This window comes from Dendrobates tinctorius, unplaced genomic scaffold, assembly GCF_039654945.1.
Source record: "Dendrobates tinctorius isolate UK_male_01 unplaced genomic scaffold, ASM3965494v1 ptg000226l, whole genome shotgun sequence".
Lineage (NCBI taxonomy): Eukaryota > Metazoa > Chordata > Amphibia > Anura > Dendrobatidae > Dendrobates > Dendrobates tinctorius.
Window position 1 is genome coordinate 5,541,772 of NW_027361893.1, and position 21,867 is coordinate 5,563,638.

At 44.0% G+C, this 21,867-nt stretch overlaps 2 protein-coding genes and 1 long non-coding RNA gene across 5 annotated transcripts in view; 1 reads left to right on the forward strand and 2 right to left on the reverse strand.

The window, feature by feature from the left end:
- The window catches only part of LOC141059270 (uncharacterized), a 49,967-nt gene extending 29,576 nt beyond the window's left edge, over positions 1 to 20,391 (forward strand). The window contains exons 2-3 of the long non-coding RNA XR_012222405.1: positions 17,040 to 17,189; positions 19,456 to 20,391. This is a non-coding gene — a long non-coding RNA (uncharacterized lncRNA). The remainder of the gene's footprint in view (positions 1 to 17,039; positions 17,190 to 19,455) is intronic.
- Positions 1 to 21,867, reverse strand: part of LOC141059269 (uncharacterized) — a 1,095,346-nt gene that overhangs the window by 414,798 nt on the left and 658,681 nt on the right. The window lies entirely within an intron of this gene.
- The window catches only part of LOC141059245 (uncharacterized), a 44,089-nt gene that overhangs the window by 15,316 nt on the left and 6,906 nt on the right, over positions 1 to 21,867 (reverse strand). For all 3 annotated transcript variants that reach the window (XM_073555551.1, XM_073555550.1, XM_073555552.1), the window contains exons 2-6: positions 10,584 to 10,733; positions 10,275 to 10,454; positions 10,068 to 10,191; positions 9,887 to 9,984; positions 9,594 to 9,684 (exon numbers count right to left, since the gene is read on the reverse strand). In XM_073555551.1, the coding sequence (XP_073411652.1) occupies positions 9,594 to 9,684; positions 9,887 to 9,984; positions 10,068 to 10,191; positions 10,275 to 10,454; positions 10,584 to 10,733 (643 nt within the window). The remainder of the gene's footprint in view (positions 1 to 9,593; positions 9,685 to 9,886; positions 9,985 to 10,067; positions 10,192 to 10,274; positions 10,455 to 10,583; positions 10,734 to 21,867) is intronic.

The window sequence follows — 21,867 nt, forward strand, 5'->3', positions numbered from 1 at the left end:
AGACATGGGCCAGAGCAGGGAAGGAATCCCTGGCACCTCTGGGATACAGAGACCTATGAAAAACAAGGACACCAAAAAGGTAGCTGCTCAGGGGGCATACTAATATGGTACAAAGAGGAGATCAAAGAGCACATCAAAGCAATGAAAAGAGACAGCCATATCTAGATAAGACTAAGCAGCTCCATACTCGCCTCTCAGTAGGACATCTACCTCTGTGCAGCTTACATCCCTCCATCAGAATCCACATACTTTAAGACAGACATGTACGAGGTCCTACAGAGGGAGGCAGTCCAATTCCAGTCCAAGGGTAAGGTTCTCCTCTGTGGAGACCTCAAGGCAAGGACGGGTACAGACAAAGAGAGTGTCACCATACGGAAACATACGTGCTGGGAGAGGAGTCCTTTTACAGCGACTCAGTAGAGACAGCAAGAAACAGCTATGACAGAGTGGTGAACAAATGCGGCAGAACACTACTGAACTTGTGCCGGAGCCTGGTGCTGTATATACTGAATGGGCGCATCAGAGGGGACTCATTAGGGAGATTTACACTAAACTCCCATGTGGGCAGTAGGGTGGTTGGATTATGTCATAACAGACATGTACCCAGCAAACATAAATGCCTTCAAAGTCACCCCTGAAACCCATTTGTCAGACCACAACCAGATACTGCTGTATATGAGATCCATGGACAAACCACCCACAGAAAAGCCTCATCTGACGGGACTCCACAACCAACCAACATCCTTTAAGTGGCCTAAACAGTTAGGCACTGAGTACATCAAAATGAGCAACAGAATCGAGATCCAAGAGCTACTTGTACATTTCAACACAAGTAGCTACACATCAAACCAGCAAGGGGTCAACCTGGCAGTGAAGGATTTTAACAAGATCCTATTTACCAAGGCAGAACTAGCAGGCCTCATAAAGATAAATCCCAAGAGACCTACAGATAAACAATGCCAAAAATGGTATGACAAAGAATGTAAGGCACTACGCAACTCCTTAAGGATGGCCTCAAACCAAATATACAGAGACCCCACCAACAGGGACCTAAGAGCGGCCCATGACACCCTACAGAGGCAATACAAGGAATCCTCAAGGAGAAAAAACAGAGGCACATCTCCAGGAAACTACGGTAGCTTGAAGACTCCCTCCAGAACAACTTATTCTGGGAGACCTGGAGTCATATTGGCACAAAGCCTAGGCAGAACACCCTCCACATCCAGAATGGCAACATCTAACACAACTACTTCAAGAGCTTCTACAGGAACATATGAGAAGACCTAACCCCAGAACAATCAATGACTTCCAAAACCCTCTGGACACACCAATCAGTGTACTGGAAATAAAGGAGAGAATCAGACTGATAAAATGCCTGAAGGCTGGGGGCAATGATGGCATCCTACCAGAGATGATCAAATACAGTTCCCCAGACATACATGCAGCACTGGCAAAACTTTTTACCCACGTCCTAAGCACCGGCTACTTCCTGCAATGCTGGAATCATTATGCCCATCTATAAGAATGGAGACCAATACAATCCATCAAACTACAGAGGGATCTGTGTCAACAGCATTCTGGGAAAATTGTTTAACAGCATTATTAACAAAAGGATCTTCACCTTCCTCACCCAGTGTGACATTTTCAGCAGAAGCCAAGCTGGGTTCATGCCAAACCACCACTCTACCGATCACACCTACACCCTGCACAGCTTCATCAAGACCCACGTACACAGCAAAAAACATGGGAAAATATTCACATGCTTCGTGGACTTCAAGAAGGCCTTTGACTCAGTGTGGCACCCTGGCCTATTTCTGAAACTCCTGGAAAGCAGAATAGGCGGCAGAACCTATGACGTCATCAATAGCTCATACACAGAGAACCGTTGCATCGTGAAGGTGAACGGGAAGAGGACAGCTTTCTTCCGGCAAGGCTGCAGGGTCAGACAGGGCTGCAGCCTGAGCCCAACTCTATTCAACATATACATAAATGGACTGCCAGCAGCCCTGGAATCCTCCTCCAACCCAGGCCTCAGCACGACCGAGCGGAAAAGTTCTTGCTGTACACAGATGACCTCCTGCTACTCTCCTCAACCGAGAGAGGCCTCCAAGATAGCCTGGCAGTGCTGCAAACATTGAGCACCACCTGGGCGCTGTCCATCTACCAAAAGAATACCAAACTAAAAAGTCATGGTGTTTCAGAAGAAGAGGAACCAGAATAAAACCCCAACTCACTCCCTCCCTCACATTAAATGGTTCCACACTGGAGAAGACCAACAGCTATACCTACCTCGGTCTGGAGCTAAACCAAATTGGGAGCCTAAAGCAAGCAGCGGAGGCCATGAAAGGAAAAGCATGCAGAACCTTTTATGCCATCAGAAGACAACTGTACCATCTCAAACCACCGGTGAGAGTTTGGCTTAAGATATTCGATAGCGTCATCACTCCTATACTGCTGTATGGTAGCGAGGTATGTTGCCCAGCAACTTACCAAGACCAGACAAAGTGGGAATCCAGCCCAACCAAAGTCTTCCACCTGGAGTTCTGCAAACATCTCCTCCAAGTACATCGCAGCACCTCAACATAGCCTGTCGGGCAGAGTTGGGCCGATTCCCCTTAAGGACAACTATAAACAAGAGGGCGCTATCATACCAGGCGCACACACAGAGCAGCAACCCCAGCTCCTACCATCATATAGCCCTATTGAACCAAAGCCCAAAGCAAGCCATGAACACTGTCAGCCAGACCCGCCAAAGTCAGCAACACACCCTGACAAAAGCCGAAATAAAGAAGATATCAGAGAACTGCAAGATGCAATATATAGAGGGTTGGCAGAGTGAACTAGAGAACTCCCAGAAACGCACCATCAACCGGTCACTGCGGAGGGACTATACTCTGGCCCCATATCTGGAGAGGTTACATCACCCCAAAGACAGACAGACCCTGAGCCTATACAGACTGAGTGTCCACAGTCTAGTGGAGGAAATAGGGTGTCACTGACAGACATACAAGCCACGGGAGAACAGAATGTGCCAGCACTGCCAGCAGGGGGCACTGGAGGATGAGGCGCACTTCCTGCTTCACTGCAACAAATAGCACTGAGGGCCTCTCACTCCCAGAGACTTTCCATTCACAACCCGGACTTCCCATCCATGGTCGAGGAAAGGAAACTCTGCATCCTACTGGGGGAAGAGTAATCAACAGTGGAGATTGCCGCCCATTACGTCACCATATGTCATAAGCGGAGAGAACTTAAAACCACCAAATGTACTATTACTTGCCAAATTGTGCCCCCAACACCCCATCCCATAATCCCCGATCCCTGTCACATTTATTATTCTTCCTTTGGCAACACAAATTGTATTTTAGTCCTCCCAATAGAGCCTATTTGAGTTTGACACTTACGTTAGGTGTTTTGTTTCAGAAATCCAAGAGGATTGGGCATCTTACTTACCGTTGGCTGAGTTTGCTATTAATAATCATCGCCAAGAATGTACCAGCAGGTCACCATTCTTTGGTGCATACGGTTTCCACCACAGTTTGGTACTTTTAGTGAGGGAGGTGCTTCGGGAGGTCCTGAGGAACGTTTTGCTTTGTCGCCCTTTTCTGTGTGACAGGGGGTACAGAGCAATTTGAGGATCATGGGAGACTGGTAGAAACTTATTGGCTGACAGGAAATGCTCGCCAGGTCCACATCTAAGTGTGAATGACTTTGTGTGGTTGTTACCCAGGAATATCAAGTTGAAGATCACTTTCTGGAAGCTGGGACCTAGGTTTATTGGTCACTATAAAATAACCACCATCCTTAACCCTGCAGCTTTTCGTCTTGAGTTACCTCAGGCTATTAAAATCCACAATGTGTTCCACATGTAGCTCTGCTCAGGAAATATGTTGAACCTCGAGTCCTCTCCAGTGCAGCCACCACCAATCCTTATTGATGGTAATTTTGAGTTCCAGATTTAGAGGATTGTTGATTCCCATCTTGAGTATTGTTACACGCAGTACTTGGTGCACTGGAGGGCTTATGGTCCAGAAGAGTATGTGGGTTTCTGCATCAGAGGTGAATGCCCCTGGGCTGGTTCGTTCGTTACATGCCTCTTATCCTGAGAAATCAGGTCCTGAGTATCCGGAGGTCACATGCAGAAGAAGGGGGGGGGGGGGGGGGGGGGGGGGGAGTACTGTCACGGGTGTGTGTGTAGGACCCAGCAGTGATCTCGACCGTCTGCTGCTGATTAACACACCCTTGATGGGTGTCTAAATACCTTATTCGCTTCAGGTGATAGTTCTATTTACCTCCTTCTGGAAGTACTAGTAGTTGACTAGTTCCTTCTTGGCATTCTCTTGGAAGGATAGCTGGCATGATCTCTTTTGTGTCTTCTCAAGCCAAGTGCTATTCGCTTGTTTGTTTACCTTGTCTTTAGTTGCGGTGGGGCCGGACTAGTACCCATCCCATCCGGTCCCTATCGCTAAGGGCAGTCAGGGATTAGGCTCCTGCTCGACGATAGGTGCGGAACCTTTTTAGGGACACTGGAGGCGGCAAGGTGTAGTCAGATTTGCCTAGGGGTCTCCACTTCCCCCTTTCCTAATATTTGTGCCTCCCCACCTACTTCCCGTTGTTGTGCACCTAGCTTCTCAGTCACCCAGTGTGACTCAGAACTCCCGTTCTCACACTGCGTTAGGAAGTTTCAACAGATGATACACGACCCGGCTCATCAAAGACTATGGAAGGTTACCAGGAATACTTGCAGGTCCAAGATCACAGGGCCTCTTCTGCTATTTGAGAGATTAGGAATCACATTTTAGCCAGATCAGGGGGAGACTAAAGGGCCAATAGTTCAAAGTGCATCTTGCACTGGTTTAGGAACCTACAGCACTGCTTAGGATCCCCTTTGTAATGTGACAGAGCAGAGCAAACAGACGAGAATTAGCTCCAGGAGCATAAGTTTCAGACTGAGTAGTCATGGCACCAGTTGCTGCAATTTGTGCTGGAGTGGATGAAGCAGCTCACTTTAGGGCTTCCAAATGGGTATTTACCACATGCATATAGGACAGAATCTTTTCCTGCTCATCTCTCTGGCAATACATCTCTTGGTATAACGTTGAATGCGAAGGGGCATTGGGATTAGAAGGATTCATGGCCTGAGTAAACTATTACACTCATTAATCGTGGACCCACTGTGCCATGAGCCGAGCTTACCCAGGAGTGGCTACTTGGTTTTTGCTGGAGCTCCTCATAATGGAGTTAGGCTTCGCTGCAGGTAGATGCCAGGTACCACTCCTGGGCAGTCCCCAGTACTGCAGCAGCTGACCCTATGGGTCAGGATGGCAGTCAAGGACATGGATTCGGAGTCACTGGCAGTAAAGGATTCGGATGCTGGTAGACCGGATATAGGAGACGGTACAGATGGTATGGATTCTGGAACATCCATATGATGGACACTGATCCTTATTCAAACAGTGCAAATTTTGGGACACTAGCCAGGAAGGACAATGGTGCTAGTTCAAACAGATTTCAGGAACATATTTGGACAACACGGATTTCAGGAACAGGTTATGGACCAGGGACCTGGCAACATACTACCTGCATACACAAAAGTAGAAAAAAATACAGGTGTTGCTCAGGCACCTCCCTACTTTATAACACCAGCTTGAAAAATGATTTTAAAATCTGAAATATATGATCAGTAAATGCTCTCAATACTTGGTCGGGGCTCCTTTTGCATCAAATACTGCATCAATGCAGCGTGGCATTGAGGCGATCAGCCTGTGGCACTGCTGAGGTGTTATGGAAACCCAGATTGCTTTGATAGTAGCCTTCAGCTCATCTGCATTGTTGGGTCTGGTGTCTCATCTTCCTCTTGACAATACCCCATAGATTCTCTATGGGGTTAAGGTCAGGCGAGTTTGCACAGCGATACTGTTGTTTTTACACCAGGAATTTGTACTTTTGGCAGTGTGGACAGGTGCAAGGACTGCTGGAGAATGAAGTTCCCATCGCCACAAAGCTTGTTGGCACAGATTAGCATGAAGTACTCTAAAATGTCCTGATAGACGGCTGCGCCGCCTTCGATCTTGATAAAACACAGTGGACCTACTCCAGCATATGACATGGCTCCCCATCACTGACTGTGGAAACTTCACACGAAACATCTAGCAGCTTAGATTGTGGCCTCTCCACTTTTCCTCCAGACTCTGGGCCCTTGAATTTAAAATGAAATGCAAAATTTACTTTCATCTGAAAACACCACCTTGGACCACTGAGCAACAGTCCAGTTCTTTTTCTCCTTGGCCCAGGTAAGACGATTCTAGCTTTGGCTATTGGTCACGAGTGGCTTCACACAAGCAATGGAACATTTTTAGCCCACGTCCTCAATACATCTGTGTGTGGTGGCTCTTGAAGCCATAACACCAGCAGCAGTCCACTCCTTGTGAATCTTCCCCAAATTTTTGAATTGCTTTATCTTAACAATTCTTTCAAGGCTGTGGTTATCCCGGTAGCTTGTGCTAATTTTTCTACCACACTTTTTCCTTTCACTGAACTTTCCAATAATATGCTTGGATACAGCACTCTGTGAGCAGCCAGCTTCTTTAGCAATGACCTTTTGTGGTTTACCCTCCTTGTGGAGTAAGTCAGTGACTGCCTTCTGGACATCTGTCAAGTCAGCAGTCTTCCCCATGATTGTGGAGCCTACTGAAACAGACTAAGATCTTCTTAAATGCTGAGGAAGCCTTTGCAGGGTTTTTTTTGCTAATTTTTCTGAGATAATGACTTTTGGGTTTTCATTGGCTGTAAGCCATAATCATCAACATTATCAGAAATTAACACTTGAAATAGATCACTCTGCTTGTAATGACTCTATATAATATCAGTTTGACTTACTGTATTGAACTGAAATAAATAAAAATTTTTGTACCTGATGTCTACCAGCTTTTGCCTGGAAGCATCCCGAAAGTGCAAGCGCTGCCTCTTTAAGAATCAGATTTGTTGAACGCATACCTAGAGAAGCAGGAAGGCACCACCGGGAACAGATACACCGCCGAATGGCCGGGATATTGAGCATGTTGGCGTCCTTGCCGGCAGTAGGGAGGACCACACTTGGATGTCAGAATTGCCATTACAAAAGTAACAGCATCATTACCCTCTGCTTTCTCTTAAGAGTCCCATTATAATATTGCTTACCCAATCGAGTGGGGGGTTGCACGCACTAGCCTCCCACTCGACTCTCCATCCCCACATGGGTAAGCACTTTAGCAATTTAGCACTTCATGTGATGCGGGCATGTTTTATGGTTTATGATCACTTGCTTATGGGCTAAGATCATGTGGTCAAAAGCCACAGATGTTGGTAGAAATGTTTCTCTCTCCATGTAGGAGGATGTCCTCCCTTGGAGTACCTACTAGATAATTGTAGCAACTGTGACTCAGCCTCAATATTGCTCCATCACCGCATATTATATATAGCTTGTGTGGCAATATCTTGTGCATGGTGACGCCTGGTCATCTAACCTCCCCTCCCCCCTTCTTTTCCATTCTTAACACCTGTCCCGTTTGTTAATATTAGGGCTATATGCCTGTGTTATTTATGTAAATGAGTGGATTAATAAAGATTTTTGCATTTCATTACTTACAAAACTGCCTTACTTCCACTTTAATTACATTTTGGTTTTTCTGAGGGTTTTTATGCTCCTATTATGGATATAGGATTAGACAGTTGTGGCCAAAAGTATTGACACCCCTGCAATTCTGTCAGATAATACTCAGTTTCTTCCAGAAAATGATTGCAAACACAAATTCTTTGGTATTATTATCTTCATTTAATTTGTCTTAAATGAAAAAACACAAAAAGAATTGTCCTAAAGCCAAATTGGATATAATTCCACACCAAACATAAAAAAGAGGGTGGACAAAAGTATTGGCACTGTTCGAAAAATCATGTGATGCTTCTCTAATTTGTGTAATTAACAGCACCTGTAACTTACCTGTGGCACCTAACAGGTGTTGGCAAAAACTAAATCACACTTGCAGCCAGTTGACATGGATTAAAGTTGACTCAACCTCTGTCCTGTGTCCTTGTGTGTACCACATTGAGCATGGAGAAAAGAAAGAAGACCAAAGAACTGTCTGAGAACTTGAGAAACCAAATTGTGAGGAAGCATGAGTAATCTCAAGGCTACAAGTCCATCGCCAAAGACCTGAATGTTCCTGTGTCTACCGTGCACAGTGTCATCAAGACGTTTAAAGCCCATGGCACTGTGGCTAACCTCCCTAGATGTGGACGGAAAAGAAAAATTGACAAGAGATTTCATCGCAAGATTGTGCGGATGTTGGATAAAGAACCTCGACTAACATCCAAACAAGTTCAATCTGCCCTGCAGTCCGAGGGTACAACAGTGTCAACCCGTACTATCCGTCGGCGTCTGAATTAAAAGGGACTGTATGGTAGGAGACCCAGGAAGACCCCACTTCTTACCCCGAGACATAAAAAAGCCTAGCTGGAGTTTGCCAAAACTTGCCTGAAAAAGCCTAAAACATTTTGGAAGAATGTTCTCTGGTCAGATGAGACAAAAGTAGAGCTTTTTGGGCAAAGGCATCAACATAGAGTTTACAGGAGAAAAAAAAAATAGGCATTCAAAGAAAAAAAAAAACACGGTCCCTACAGTCAAACATGGCGGAGGTTCCCTGATGTTTTGGGGTTGCTTTGCTGCCTCTGGCACTGGACTGCTTGACCGTGTGCATGACATTATGAAGTCTGAAGACTACCAACAAATTTTGCAGCATAATGTAGGGCCCAGTGTGAGAAAGCTGGGTCTCCCTCAGAGGTCATGGGTCTTCCAGCAGGACAATGACCCAAAACACACTTCAAAAAGCACTAGAAAATGGTTTGAGAGATAGTACTGGAGACTTCTAAGGTGGCCAGCAATGAGTCCAGACCTGAATCCCATAGAACACCTGTGGAGAGATCTAAAAATGGCAGTTTGGAGAAGGCACCCTTCTAATATCAGGGACCTGGAGAAGTTTGCCAAAGAAGAATGGTCTAAAATTCCAGCAGAGCATTGTAAGAAACTCATTGATGGTTACCGGAAGCGGTTGGTCGCAGTTATTTTGGCTAAAGGTTGTGCAACCAAGTATTAGGCTGAGGGTGCCAATACTTTTGTCTGGCCCATTTTTGGAGTTGTGTGTGAAATGATCAATGTTTTGCTTTTTGCTTCATTCTCTTTTGTGTTTTTTCATTTAAGACAAATTAAATGAAGATAATAATACCAAAGAATTTGTGTTTGCAATCATTTTCAGGAATAAACTGAGTATTATCTGACAAAATTGCAGGGTTGTCAATACTTTTGGCTACAACTGTATGTCATTTGGTTTTGTAGTTAACAGATCTGGGCAGGTAAGGGTCAGCATCTCCTAATTTATGTTGGTAGGAGGATTTCCCAGAGTGTAAGTTCTATAGAAAAGAGCTTTCAATACCCAAAGTCATGTGAATAGTTTTGGGTAGAGGAGAACATTGTGGTCTAAAGGCAAAATGGTGATCACACGATTGTGATACGGCTGAACTACTTCTTTACTTCATTGCATCTAGTAGTTACTACTCACCTGGGTAGTCATATTTGGGAATCTCCTCTTTACACCGCTCATCACCCCTCACATATGTCTCTGTAGTATTAATATGGGTCAGATCTTCATCCTGAAACAAATATTGTAAAAGTCACAGACAGATGGAGAAGTCACATCTATGATCAGCTCTAATCCTGCCATCTCCACCATTCTCATTACACAAGTATAAATCATATAATACTGGTGAATAAAACAAGACTGAGCACAAGACCTTCACAGCCGTCTACACATCATAGGGGGGGAGGATCTCATGACACCTTCTCTCCATCTACCTGATGATCCTGAGGAACATTGGGATCTTCTTGTTTACAGTCCTGTGGAAGAAGAGGATGGGGACATCTCTCTGGTGTTGTCCTCTTACTGGATAGATCTGGAGGAAACACATACAGGGACTGAATTCATTCTTTACATACAGATAATTATAGGCCGTGTGTATTTATTCCTTTCTATTACCTGGTGATGTGAGGGGCTGGGGAACCTCCATCATGACGTCCTTGTATACATCTTTGTGTCCTTCTAAATACTCCCACTCCTCCATGGAGAAATAGACAGCGACATCCTGACATCTTATGGGAACCTGACACATATAATGATACCGTCAACTCCCTGATTCCATCATAGCGTTACTGTACAATGTCCCAGCATTCCCAGCAGTGTCACCTCTCCAGTCAGCAGCTCAATCATCTTGTAGATGAGTTCTAGGATCTTCTGGTCATTGATGTCCTCATGTACCGGGGGGTGAGGTGGAGGCCCCGTGATTGAGCTCAGGGGTCTTCCCCATCCCTCAGACACAGGGTCCTGACAGCGCTCACTAGAGGTCTTCTTCACCACTGTGTAATCCTGGTTATGGAGAGACACATTAATAAATCTCACTACAGACATTTCCAGAGTCCTCACCTCTCCAGTTCTGTCCATCTGTTATTCCCATAGATAAGAATGATGTAATGTGACGTCATCAGAATCTCTCACCTCTCCAGTAAGCCGGAAGAGGATCTCTAGGGTGAGGTGTAATATCCTCTCCGCCATCTTGTCTCTGTCCATATCCATCTTTGATTGGTAAATCAGGAAAATTCTCTTTTGTAGAAGATCTTCACTGGGAGGATCCGATATTATAGAGACCTGAATGAGAAGATGAGCCGATGTAACATCAAAAAAATCCTGTGTAATAATACAATTACTGGAGATAATAAGGAAACATATGAGGAGATTTATTATTTTACAGTATTTAGTTTTCTTCTTTACATCTACTAATAAAACCTATATATTTAGGCCACAGACAACAAGCAGTTTCCTCCTCGGAGTCGGCAGCTGAATACGTTCCTCATAGACTCATCTTCCATAACGCTAATTCTCGTCTCATTTCCCGACACTGGAATCGGCATTAGCAATACTGCAGGAGATATTCATTACACGTGACAGGAGAAATAACTACTTCATGATGAGGACGACATCTTCATCTTCTACTACGGCTCTAGACACATATTTGTCCAGAGTCCGTCACTGACTCCATCCCCACCGGCCGTCTATATGAAGGTTTCCCGTCTTCCCCGCACTGTAATCTTCTATCATGTTAGATCTCAGCTCTGAGTCACACACTGAAGTTTGAGGCTTTTAGAAAAGATTTTTGTAAGAACAAGACAGAATATATATGAGGCCAATGTCTCCATGTACAGTGATTTTTTTTCCTTTGAATATGATGGGTTTTTTTGGCATTTTCTTGTAGGCTTCCATATATTACATGAAAAACACCCCCCAAAAAATTGGGGATGGCGGTATTGCAGGAACATTTTACTGTGGTGGGGGCCAATAAAGAGGCCCTGTACTATGAGGGTATGTGCACACGCTGCAGATAACTGCTGCGGATACGCAGCAGTTCCACAGACATAGTACAGTACCATATATTACAAACCTATAAAGAAGATCCGTTGCCAACCAGAAAAAACGTCTCTGGCTAGAATATTTCACCCAAACTAGAAATATATATGTAATTCTTGATGTCATAGGGTATAATACCAACCAATTATGACTGACAAATATAATTAATTATGTGCTAAAAATAAGCCACAAAAAATAGAGAGGTACATATCAATGATAATAATTTTTATTGCACATATAATATAATTAGACCATACACGGGTATTTAAAGTGAGGTAGATGAAAAATATAGCAGCTAAAAGATAACGGCACAATCAAAGTTGGTAATATGATGCCAGACAGAAAAAAGCATCTCACAGGCCAGAACTGCACTATGCCAGGAGAATAGTATTATAGACTATAAGCCTATAAGACTGAAGCATTACAATGAAACACTTCAAAGTGCCCTGGATGAATTTGCACCCCCTATAAATAGAACACCACAACACAGACGGCGACAACCCTGGCACACCCTGCAAACACGTTTCCTGCAGCGGTGGTCCAGGTGCGCCGAATGTCTGTGGAGAAAATCCAATCTACACGAAGATTTCATCCATTATAAGTTTATGCTTCGAACATACAACACTGCCCTTCACCTCTCCAAACAAACCTATTTCAACACCCTCATCACCTCACTGTCCAATAACCCGAAACGTCTCTGATACTTATCATTGTCTACTCAACCCAAGAGTACAGGCCCCAACCACGGAGCTCCGAGCTGACGATCTGGCCAATTACTTCAAAGAAAAAATAGACCAGATTCGACAGGAAATTATCTCCCAATCACCTCATACCATGCACTGTCCTCCCTCCCCCACTGCATCTAGCTCACTCTCTGATTTTGAACCAGTCACAGAAGAAGAAGTAAGCAGGCTCCTTGCATCTTCTTGCCCAACCACTTGCACCAGTGACCCATTTCCGTCACATTTCCTCCAGTCCCTTTCCCCTGCTGTCACCCCTCACCTAACTAAAATATTTAACCTCTCTCTCTCTCTCTTCTGGTATCTTTTCCTCCTCATTTAAGCATGCCATCATACATCCACTATTTAAAAAACCATCCCTCGACCAAAACTGGGCCGCTAACTATAGACCTGTCTCCAATCTTCTCTTCATCTCTAAACTCCTGGAACGCCTGGTCCACTCCCGTCTTACCCGCTATCTCTTTGATAACTCTCTTCTCGACCCTCTCCAATCCAGTTTCCGCTCTTTACACTCTACTGAAACTGCCCTCACTAAAGTCTCTAATGATCTACTAACAGCTAAATCAAATGGTCATTACTCCATGCTAATTCTCTTGGATCTCTCTGCAGCATTCGACACTGTGGATCATCAGCTCCTCCTCACTATGCTCCGTTCCATTGGCCTCAAGGACACTGTTCTCTCCTGGTTCTCCTCCTATCTCTCTGACCGCTCCTTTACTGTATCTTTTGCTGGCTCCTCCTCCTCTCACCTTCCCCTTACTGTTGGGGTTCCTCAAGGATCGGTTCTAGGCCCCCTCTTCTCCTTGTACACTGCCCCTATTGGTCAAACAATCAGTAGATTTGGTTTCCAGTACCATCTCTATGCTGATGATACCCAATTATACGCTTCTTCTAACATCACGCCAGCCTTTCTAGAAAACACCGTCAATTGTCTAAATGCTGTGTCCAACATCATGTCCTCACTATATCTGAAACTGAACCTGTCAAAGACTGAACTCCTTGTGTTTCCTCCCTCTACAAATGTACCTATACCTGACATTGCCATTTCTGTGTGTGGTTCCACTATTACTCCCCAGCAACATGCCCGCTGTCTTGGGGTCATACTTGACTCCGAGCTTTCCTTCGCCCCCCACATTCGATCACTGGCTCGCTCTTGTCACCTGCACCTCAAAAACATCTCTAGAATTCGACCTTTTCTTACTTTTGACTCTGCAAAAACTCTTACTGTTTCTCTTATTCATTCTCGTGTGGACTATTGTAACTCTCTTCTAATCAGTCTCCCTCTTACCAAACTCTCCCCTCTCCAATCTGTCTTGAATGCTGCAGCCAGGATCATATTCCTCATCAATCGTTACACCGATGCCTCTACCTTGTGCCAGTCATTACACTGGCTACCCATCCACTCCAGAATTCAGTATAAACTTATTACCCTCACCCACAAAGCCCTCCATGGCTCAGCACCACCCTACATCTCCTCCCTTGTTTCAGTATACCACCCAACCCGCGCCCTTCGCTCTGCTGATGACCTGAGGTTAGCATCCTCAATAATCAGAACCTCCCACTCCCGTCTCCAAGACTTTACACGTGCTGTGCCAATTCTTTGGAATGCACTTCCCAGGTCAATACGATTAGTCCCCAATCTCCACAATTTTAAGCGTGCCCTGAAAACGCATTTATTCAGACTGACCTATCGCCTCAACACATTAACCTAATCTATCCCTGGGTGGCACAGCCAAAAGTTTTACCATAACCAGGTTCCCCGCATCATGTTCCCACATGCTTTATGCATCCATTAGCCCTCTGTGTCTGTACTGTTACACACTTAACATTATGGCTGGTCCATACAATCAGGGCAACTGTTACCACCCACCTTTCGTGTCTACCTCTTTCCTCATAGACTGTAAGCTTGCGAGCAGGGCCCTCATTCCTCTTGGTATTTGTTATAATCTATGTGATTATTGTTATGCTGTAATGTCTATTGTCTGTACAAATCCCCTCTGAAATGTAAAGTGCTGCAGAATATGTCGGCGCTAAAGAAATAAAATTTATTATTATAAGCCTAGAGATAGAAAACACTAATGGCTAAAAAGACAATTGTCATAAATAATCCACAATGAATAGTAACAAGAATGGTCTTGATAGTGAATCAAAATTATAGTGAAAAAAAACCCAGTGCTAATATATTATTGAATCCAGAGACAGTGAGTTACCCGGCCTGGCCTGGGTATAAGTGATCACTAGATTATTTGGTTAATAACAAGACCATATAAATACTCTATGCTAGTATATGCAAGGCAACAAGTATTGAGAACCGCAAGTTAGAGGGTAAATACCTTGCGACATAGTCCTGGTAGTGTGTGGCAGGGGTGCCTGTGAGATGTGCTAGAGCCCCGACACACGTTTCACCGTCCTCGGTTTTGTCAGGAGGAGTGTTTAAAATGTTAGGGCATGGGGTTTAAACGGGAAAGGTGTAGAATCGTAGAGTTGGAAGGGACCTCCTGGGCCATCTGGTCCAACCCCCTGCTCAAAGCAGGATTCGCTAAATCATCCCAGTCAGATGTCTGTCCAGCCTCTGTTTGAAGACTTCCATTGAAGGAGAACTCACCACTTCTCGTGGCAGCCTGTTCCACTCATTGATCACTCTGTCAAAAGTTTTTTCTAATATCTAATCTGTGTCTCCTCCCATTGCTTCTAGTCTTTCCTTGTGAAAATGAGAATAAAGTTGATCCTTCTACAATGTGACAGCCCTTTAGATATTTGTAGACAGCTATTAAGTCTCCTCTCAGTCTTCTCTTTTGCAAACTAAACATTCCCAAATCCTGCAACCTTTCCTCATAAGACAGGGTTTGCAGACCGGTCACCATTCTGGTCGCTCTTTTCTGAACTTGCTCCAGTTTGTTGATGTCTTTTTTAAAATGTGGTGCCCAAAACTGGACACAATATTCCAGATGAGGTCTGACCAAAGAGGAGTAGAGGGAAATAATGACTTCACTTGATCTAGACTGTATGCTTCTGTTAATACATCCTAGAATTGCATTTGCCTTTTTTGCTGCTGCATCACACTGTTGACTCATATTCAGTCTGTGATCTATTAGTATACCCAAGTCTTTTTCACATGTGCTGTCACTTAACCCTATTCCTCCCATTCTATATATGCTTTTTTCATTTTTATTGCCCAGATGTAGTACTTTGCATTTCTCCCTGTTAAAAACCATTCTGTTAGTTGCTGCCCACTTCTCCAGTTTATTTATATCTTTTTGAATCCTCTCTCTCTTCTCTAGTATTAGCTATCCCTCCTAGCTTTGTGTCATCAGCAAATTTAATCAGTTTACCCTCAATTCCTTCATCTAAATTGTTGATAAAGATGTTGAACAATACAGGGCCCAGGACAGAGCCCTGTGGTACCCCACTTGAGACATTCTTCCAACTGGATGTGCAGCCATTTACGACCACTCTTTGGGTCCGATCACTAAGCCAGTTATTAATCCACCTAACAGTTGCCTTGTCCATTCCATACTTAGTCATTTTTTCAATAAGGATTGTATGAGAGACTTTGTCAAATGCTTTGCTGAAGTCAAGATATACTATATCTACAGCATTTCCTTGATCCACCCAATCAGTGATTCCGTCATAGAAGGAAACTAAGTTAGTCTGACATGACTTATTAGTTACAAACCCATGCTGACTCTGTTTAATCACTTCATTCTTATCCAGGTACTGACATACATGTTGTTTAATAATTTTTAAATGCAAAAACCTCAGTGACATTATCACTATGTCAGAGAATAGGGTTTAAGGCTATAAGTAGCCACCCTAAATCAGGAAGAACTCCTGATTTAGGGTGGCTACTTATAGCCTTAAACCCTATTCTCTGACATAGTGATAATGTCACTGAGGTTTTTGCATTTAATAATTGTTTCTGTGTTTTTCACAGCCTACCTCAGCCCTAATATGGACTTTCGTGCCCGTGACCAGACATGGCGTGCACTTATTAATGACACATTACAGGATGATACAGATGGGGGCTCAGGGGGGATTAGTGGGGCAATTCAGGAGACTACAAAACAGTTTAAGGATCTACTTCGTAGACGAACCCGTATTTGGTGGAACCATGCTTTTTTAGAAAAATATTTACATAAAGACCTAATACCACGTGGTCTATGTATACAGGTCTTTCCATCGTTCCCCATTCAGGATGATGATTTCATGAACAAATGGGAAACCCTGATTAATACATGCTCTAGAGGCTTTATGGAACTTCTGAAACAAATGAACCAGGATTCCTTGGTGTCACTTGAAACTGAGATGGAAGCCCTACAGGTTATTCTTCGTAGAGATATGTCTAGTGATCTTCTAAAAAAATTTAATGAGGAAATGGATGACCTTTCACAGAAGTGGGCTCAAGAAATTCAGTCCACTAAAGCTAAAAAATTTCAGAGAGATGTGGAGGATAAAAAATTAGCACGAATGTATAAATGGCGGAATCCTCAAGACCGTTCTAGATCGCAATTTAGGAGTTTCTCACGCTCTCGATCAAGGTCTGCTTCCATGAGGTCAAATACTTCTGGAGAGAATGAGTATGGTTCAAAAAACTCTTCCAATACGGGTCCTTCAGGCTTTGTCTCTACAACTAAACGTATTATGACAAGACAAATTACTAAGAATAAGTCCAATACAGGAAAGGTGTCTCAATCCCAGGGAGGTGTACAGGTACTTAATCTATCTACACATGTGTTGTCCAAAGTACAATTGGAAGTTTTGTCTAGAGGATTGTCATTTTGTCCAACTAATTCTTTCCACTTTTTCACAGCCATAAAGGACCTGCACTTATTTTCACGCAAACTTTTATTGCGTAAATTACATGCCAGGAGGACCTCCAGGGAGATGATCAGTGAGGTCGAGAGAGAAGCTCTTCGTAATTTGGAGGAACTATTGGATGAGCAAGCAGCTCCGTCAACAAGTAGGTTTCCAACGTCTATTCTTCCAAAGTCAACCAAATTCCCCCCTTTGTCGCTATGTCCAGCTATTGAAGTCTTTACTAAATTGGTTTATGAGGACTTCAAAGAACTATCGACCAAGCGTCGATATGATAATCTGACGCATGCTCAGCGTATTGCTATACAAGAGCTACAAAAGCTTACTGATGTGGTCTTCAAACCGGCGGACAAGGGGGGGAATATTGTTGTCTGGCCTCACGATAAATATGAGCGTGAAGTCTTTCGTCAACTAAGAGATTTAAATACCTACTCATGTTTGCCGTCCAACCCACTTGTGACCTTCTCTCTCGACCTCCAGCGCATCCTCCTGGAGGCACTGGATAATAATGTCATCTCAAGGCAGGTCTTTGATGGTCTCGTGACTAAGTATCCGAGGATCCCAACTTTTTACTTGCTGCCCAAGGTCCATAAGAACGCCATTGACCCGCCAGGGCGCCCTATAGTGTCAGGCATTGATGGACTCTGTGATCCTATTTGTCAATTTATTGACTTTTATTTAAAACCTTTGGTGGAAACTTTACCATCATACATACGTGACACTACGGACGCCCTGGCTAGGGTCGATGGTGTTTTTGTGGACCAAGGGACTTTATTAGTGACTGCCGATGTGGAAAGTCTTTACACGTGTATTGAACATTCTCACGGCTTGGAGGCAGTCCGCCTCTTCCTGGGCGCTTCCGATCTGGGTGGCCCCTTGTGTGGGCTCATCCTCGAGCTGCTGCGCTTTATCCTTACCCACAATTTCTTTACTTTTAAAGATAAGTTTTTTCTACAGAAGCGCGGCACAGCCATGGGCGCGGCCTGTGCGCCTGCGTATGCTAATCTCTTCCTCGGTTCGTGGGAGAGATTGATTTTTGGCGATGCAGGCGTACAGGCCGCCTCCCATGTGCTGTGTTGGCATAGATATATAGATGATATTTTCTTTTTATGGGATGGATCGGTGCAGCAGCTCGGGGAGTTTATGAGGACGCTGAACCATAATGAATTTAATATCCATCTGACTTATTCTTATGATGCCACTGAAATCAGTTTTCTGGATATTGCCATGAGTGTTGATCACTCTGGCTATATCCAGACGGATGTCTATCGTAAACCGACATCCGTTAACTCTTTGGTTCATGCGTCCTCTGCCCACAATCCTTCCACCATAGGGGCTGTCCTGGTCGGACAGTTCCTACGGGCGAGGCGGATTTGTTCTTCGGATACCAGATTTGAGATCCAATCGGCTGATTTGAAGGAGCGATTCCTGAACCGTGGATACTCAAATAGAAGTATCAAAAAAGGTTATTTAAGAGCAAGGGCAACACCACGCGGCAGTCTTTTGGGATCCTCGAAGAGGTCCCCTTACCCAAATAAGGAGGCACCTATTAGATTTATATCTACTTTTAACCATCAATGGGAGGATATGAGACAGATCCTTATGAAACACTGGTCTGTTTTGGGTACCGAACCCTCCCTGGGAGCTGCTCTGGGTTCATATCCGTCAGTGACTCCAAGAAGATCTAAAAACCTTAAGGACCTCCTTGTGCAGAGTCACTATCGACCTGTACAAGCTAATCCATTTGGCTCTAGGGGCCCTACACCTGGCTCTATACCTTGCGGCCACTGTCTTGCATGCACAAATGTCCTGCGCTGCACCACCTTTAAGACCTCAGATGGAAGGAGACAGTTTAATATACGCCATCGAATATCTTGTGGCAGTATGAATGTGATCTATTATGCTACATGCGACTGTCCAAAAATCTATATTGGACTTACATCAAGGGAGCTTAGGATGAGGGTGCGTGAACATGTGCGGGACATTTGTGCATCCAAGACAGTGACCAATATGTCCCTCCTGAAAACTCTGCCCCGTCATTTTCGACAATATCATAATGGGGAATCAACTTCCCTTAAAATTAGAGGGATTGATCAAGTACATTTAGGGCTAAGGGGGGGGAACTACAAACGTAGGTTGGCTCAAATTGAGACCAAATGGATTATTACACTTGATACAATGGCCCCTAAAGGACTTAACGAATCATTATCCTTTGCCTCTTTCCTGTAGGATATCCTGAAATGTATATACTGGGCCTCTTTTGGTCCTTTTAGTTATTTATTTTTTGCCCCCTTTTCTTACTTGTTCCCCCATATCCCAGGTAGTGGGGTGTGTTTTATTCATTTTTTAATTTTTATTTTGTACTGTATATGTGTGTCTTTGATATATGTTTCACTTATTTCCCCTCTTAGTGTATGTGGGACCTCTTCTTTACTCATCAACTGGATTTATCTGTTCCATTATATGTGGCGATCCCACTGGCCCTAATCTCAATATCTACATTGGATGTTCATCAATTCCAGGCATCGGTGTCTATGGACGATTCTGGGACGCTTTAATTTGAAGAGAGCAACATGTATTGTGATGTTATATTCTGAATTTTTGAGTATTCTCTATTTGTAGTTGCTTTTTTACATCTTTGTTTATTTTTGACCTATGCCCAGTGTTCCTTGTCTCATGTGATGTATATTTACATCCATTGGTGTCAGTGGTTGTGCGCATGCCCACTGTCCCTGCTTGTGGCCGACATGTGGAGGAGTGTCTTTTTGCCTTCCTCTGGGCTTCCGGGGATTTCTCCTCCCCTGCTGCCCGGGGCAACGTATGACGCTTTCTCTGCATTGTCTGCCCTTCGAGTGGACAGTGCGCATGCGCCGCGCCAAACCGCTCTGATTGGCCGTTTGGAAACCATGTGACCTGTCACATGGGCTTAAGAAGGTCCTGTGCGCACTCCCCGGTATACTTCCCTTGAGAAAGCGTGCTTGTAGTCACGCGAAACGCGCGTCGGGCGTTTTCCTTACCTGGTCCTGGGCTCACTCAGCCTCCATGCATATCTGGTAAGATATCTACTTAACTGGCCACGCTAAATTTACCTATGCACATTAGGTGTTTACAATGGACTGATAATGTGGCGCAGTGATCCCCAATTGGGGGGATGGGGAATTAGCAGACATTGGTTATCTATATAGATGTGGCTATTCTCTATATATATTGTTATATTACTTGATATCCTGTGGCTGGGTGCCTTTCCCGGGTTATTCTGTTCTTTCATCCTGTGGTGTCATTTTAATCTCTGTATTTTTGTATTGAATGATATATATGTTAACTAATAAAGACGTATTTTTACTATATTCACCTAGTTACTCAATCTTTCTCTTTGCATGTATTGTTTAATAATTTGTTCAAAGATCTTTCCTGGTATAGAAGTCAGACTCACCGGCCTATAGTTGCCTGGGTCCACCTTCTTCCCCTTTTTGAAGATAGGAACAACATTTGCTCTTCTCCAGTCTTCTGGCACTTCTCCTGTTCTCCAAGAATTTTCAAAGATTATTGAGAGGGGTTCAAAAATTTCTTCTGTTATCTCCTTCAGTACTCTGGGGTGTAATTCATCTGGACCTGGAGACTTGAATTCATTTAGGTTAGCCAAGTGTTTCCTCACTATCTTTCTGTTTATAGATATCCTGGATTCTTCTATTCCCTTAATAGGACAGTGAAGAACAGTTGATGTTACATTTCCTTTCTGAGAGAAAACAGATGCAAAATAGGAATTTAAAAGTTCAGCCTTCTCAACATCCTGTCTTACCATTTCATCATTTTCATCCTGTAAAAAACCTATAGCATCTTTGACATTTCTTTTACTTTTGACATATCCCCAAAATCCTTTATTATTGCTTTTGACATCTCTTGCAAGCCTCAATTCATTTTCAGCTTTAGATAATCTGATTTGTGCCCTGCAGGTTCTGCAGACAGCATTATATTCTTCTTTAGATATGCCTCCCTCTTTCCATTTTATAAACATTTTTTTCTTCCTTTTTAGCATGTGCTTAAGTTCTGTGTTCATCCATCCTGGTTTCCTTAAATGCTTCCTATTCTTCCCTCTTTTCGGAATTGTTAACAACTGTGCTTTGAGAATTTCATTTTTCAAGATTTCCCATCCTTCCTGGACATTTTTGTCTTTAAGGATATCCAGCCATTGGATCTCTCCAATTCCCTGAATCCCTTAAAATCTGCCTTTCTGAAATCTAACCTTGACGTCTGAGTCTTCACAGGTCTTCCACCTCTAGTTATCCAAAATTCTAAAATAGCATGGTCGCTACCTCCTAGGGTCCCAGCCACTTTTACCTCCTCAACCATTTCCTCCCTGTTTATAAGGATTAGATCCAAGGTAGCAGTTCCCCTTGTTTTCTCCCCTACCTTCTGGAAGATAAAGTTGTCAGCAAGAGAGGATAAGAATTTCCTTGACCTGTTATTTTTGCCTGAGAGAGATTCCCAACAAATGTCTGGATAGTTGAAATCTCCCATGACAACCATGTCATATTTTTTGGAGAAGGTGTGGATCCTTCGTCGAATCGGTGCGCTTCCTGAAGTTATGCCCTGCCCCATGACAGAGCAAGCCGGCGCGTGCGCCGTGTATGATGGGAGGGAGGATGTGCGTCATCGCCCAGCATCATCACGGCGACGCGTCCTTACCCGCAGCGTCATGAGTCAAGTGCAGCGCACGTACAGGGCGCGTCTGCGCCTCAAGAGGACTACATGTCAGTACATAATGAATTCCTATAATAGGAATGTCCCGCCCCATGATGGAGCGAGGCGGCGTGCACCATGCA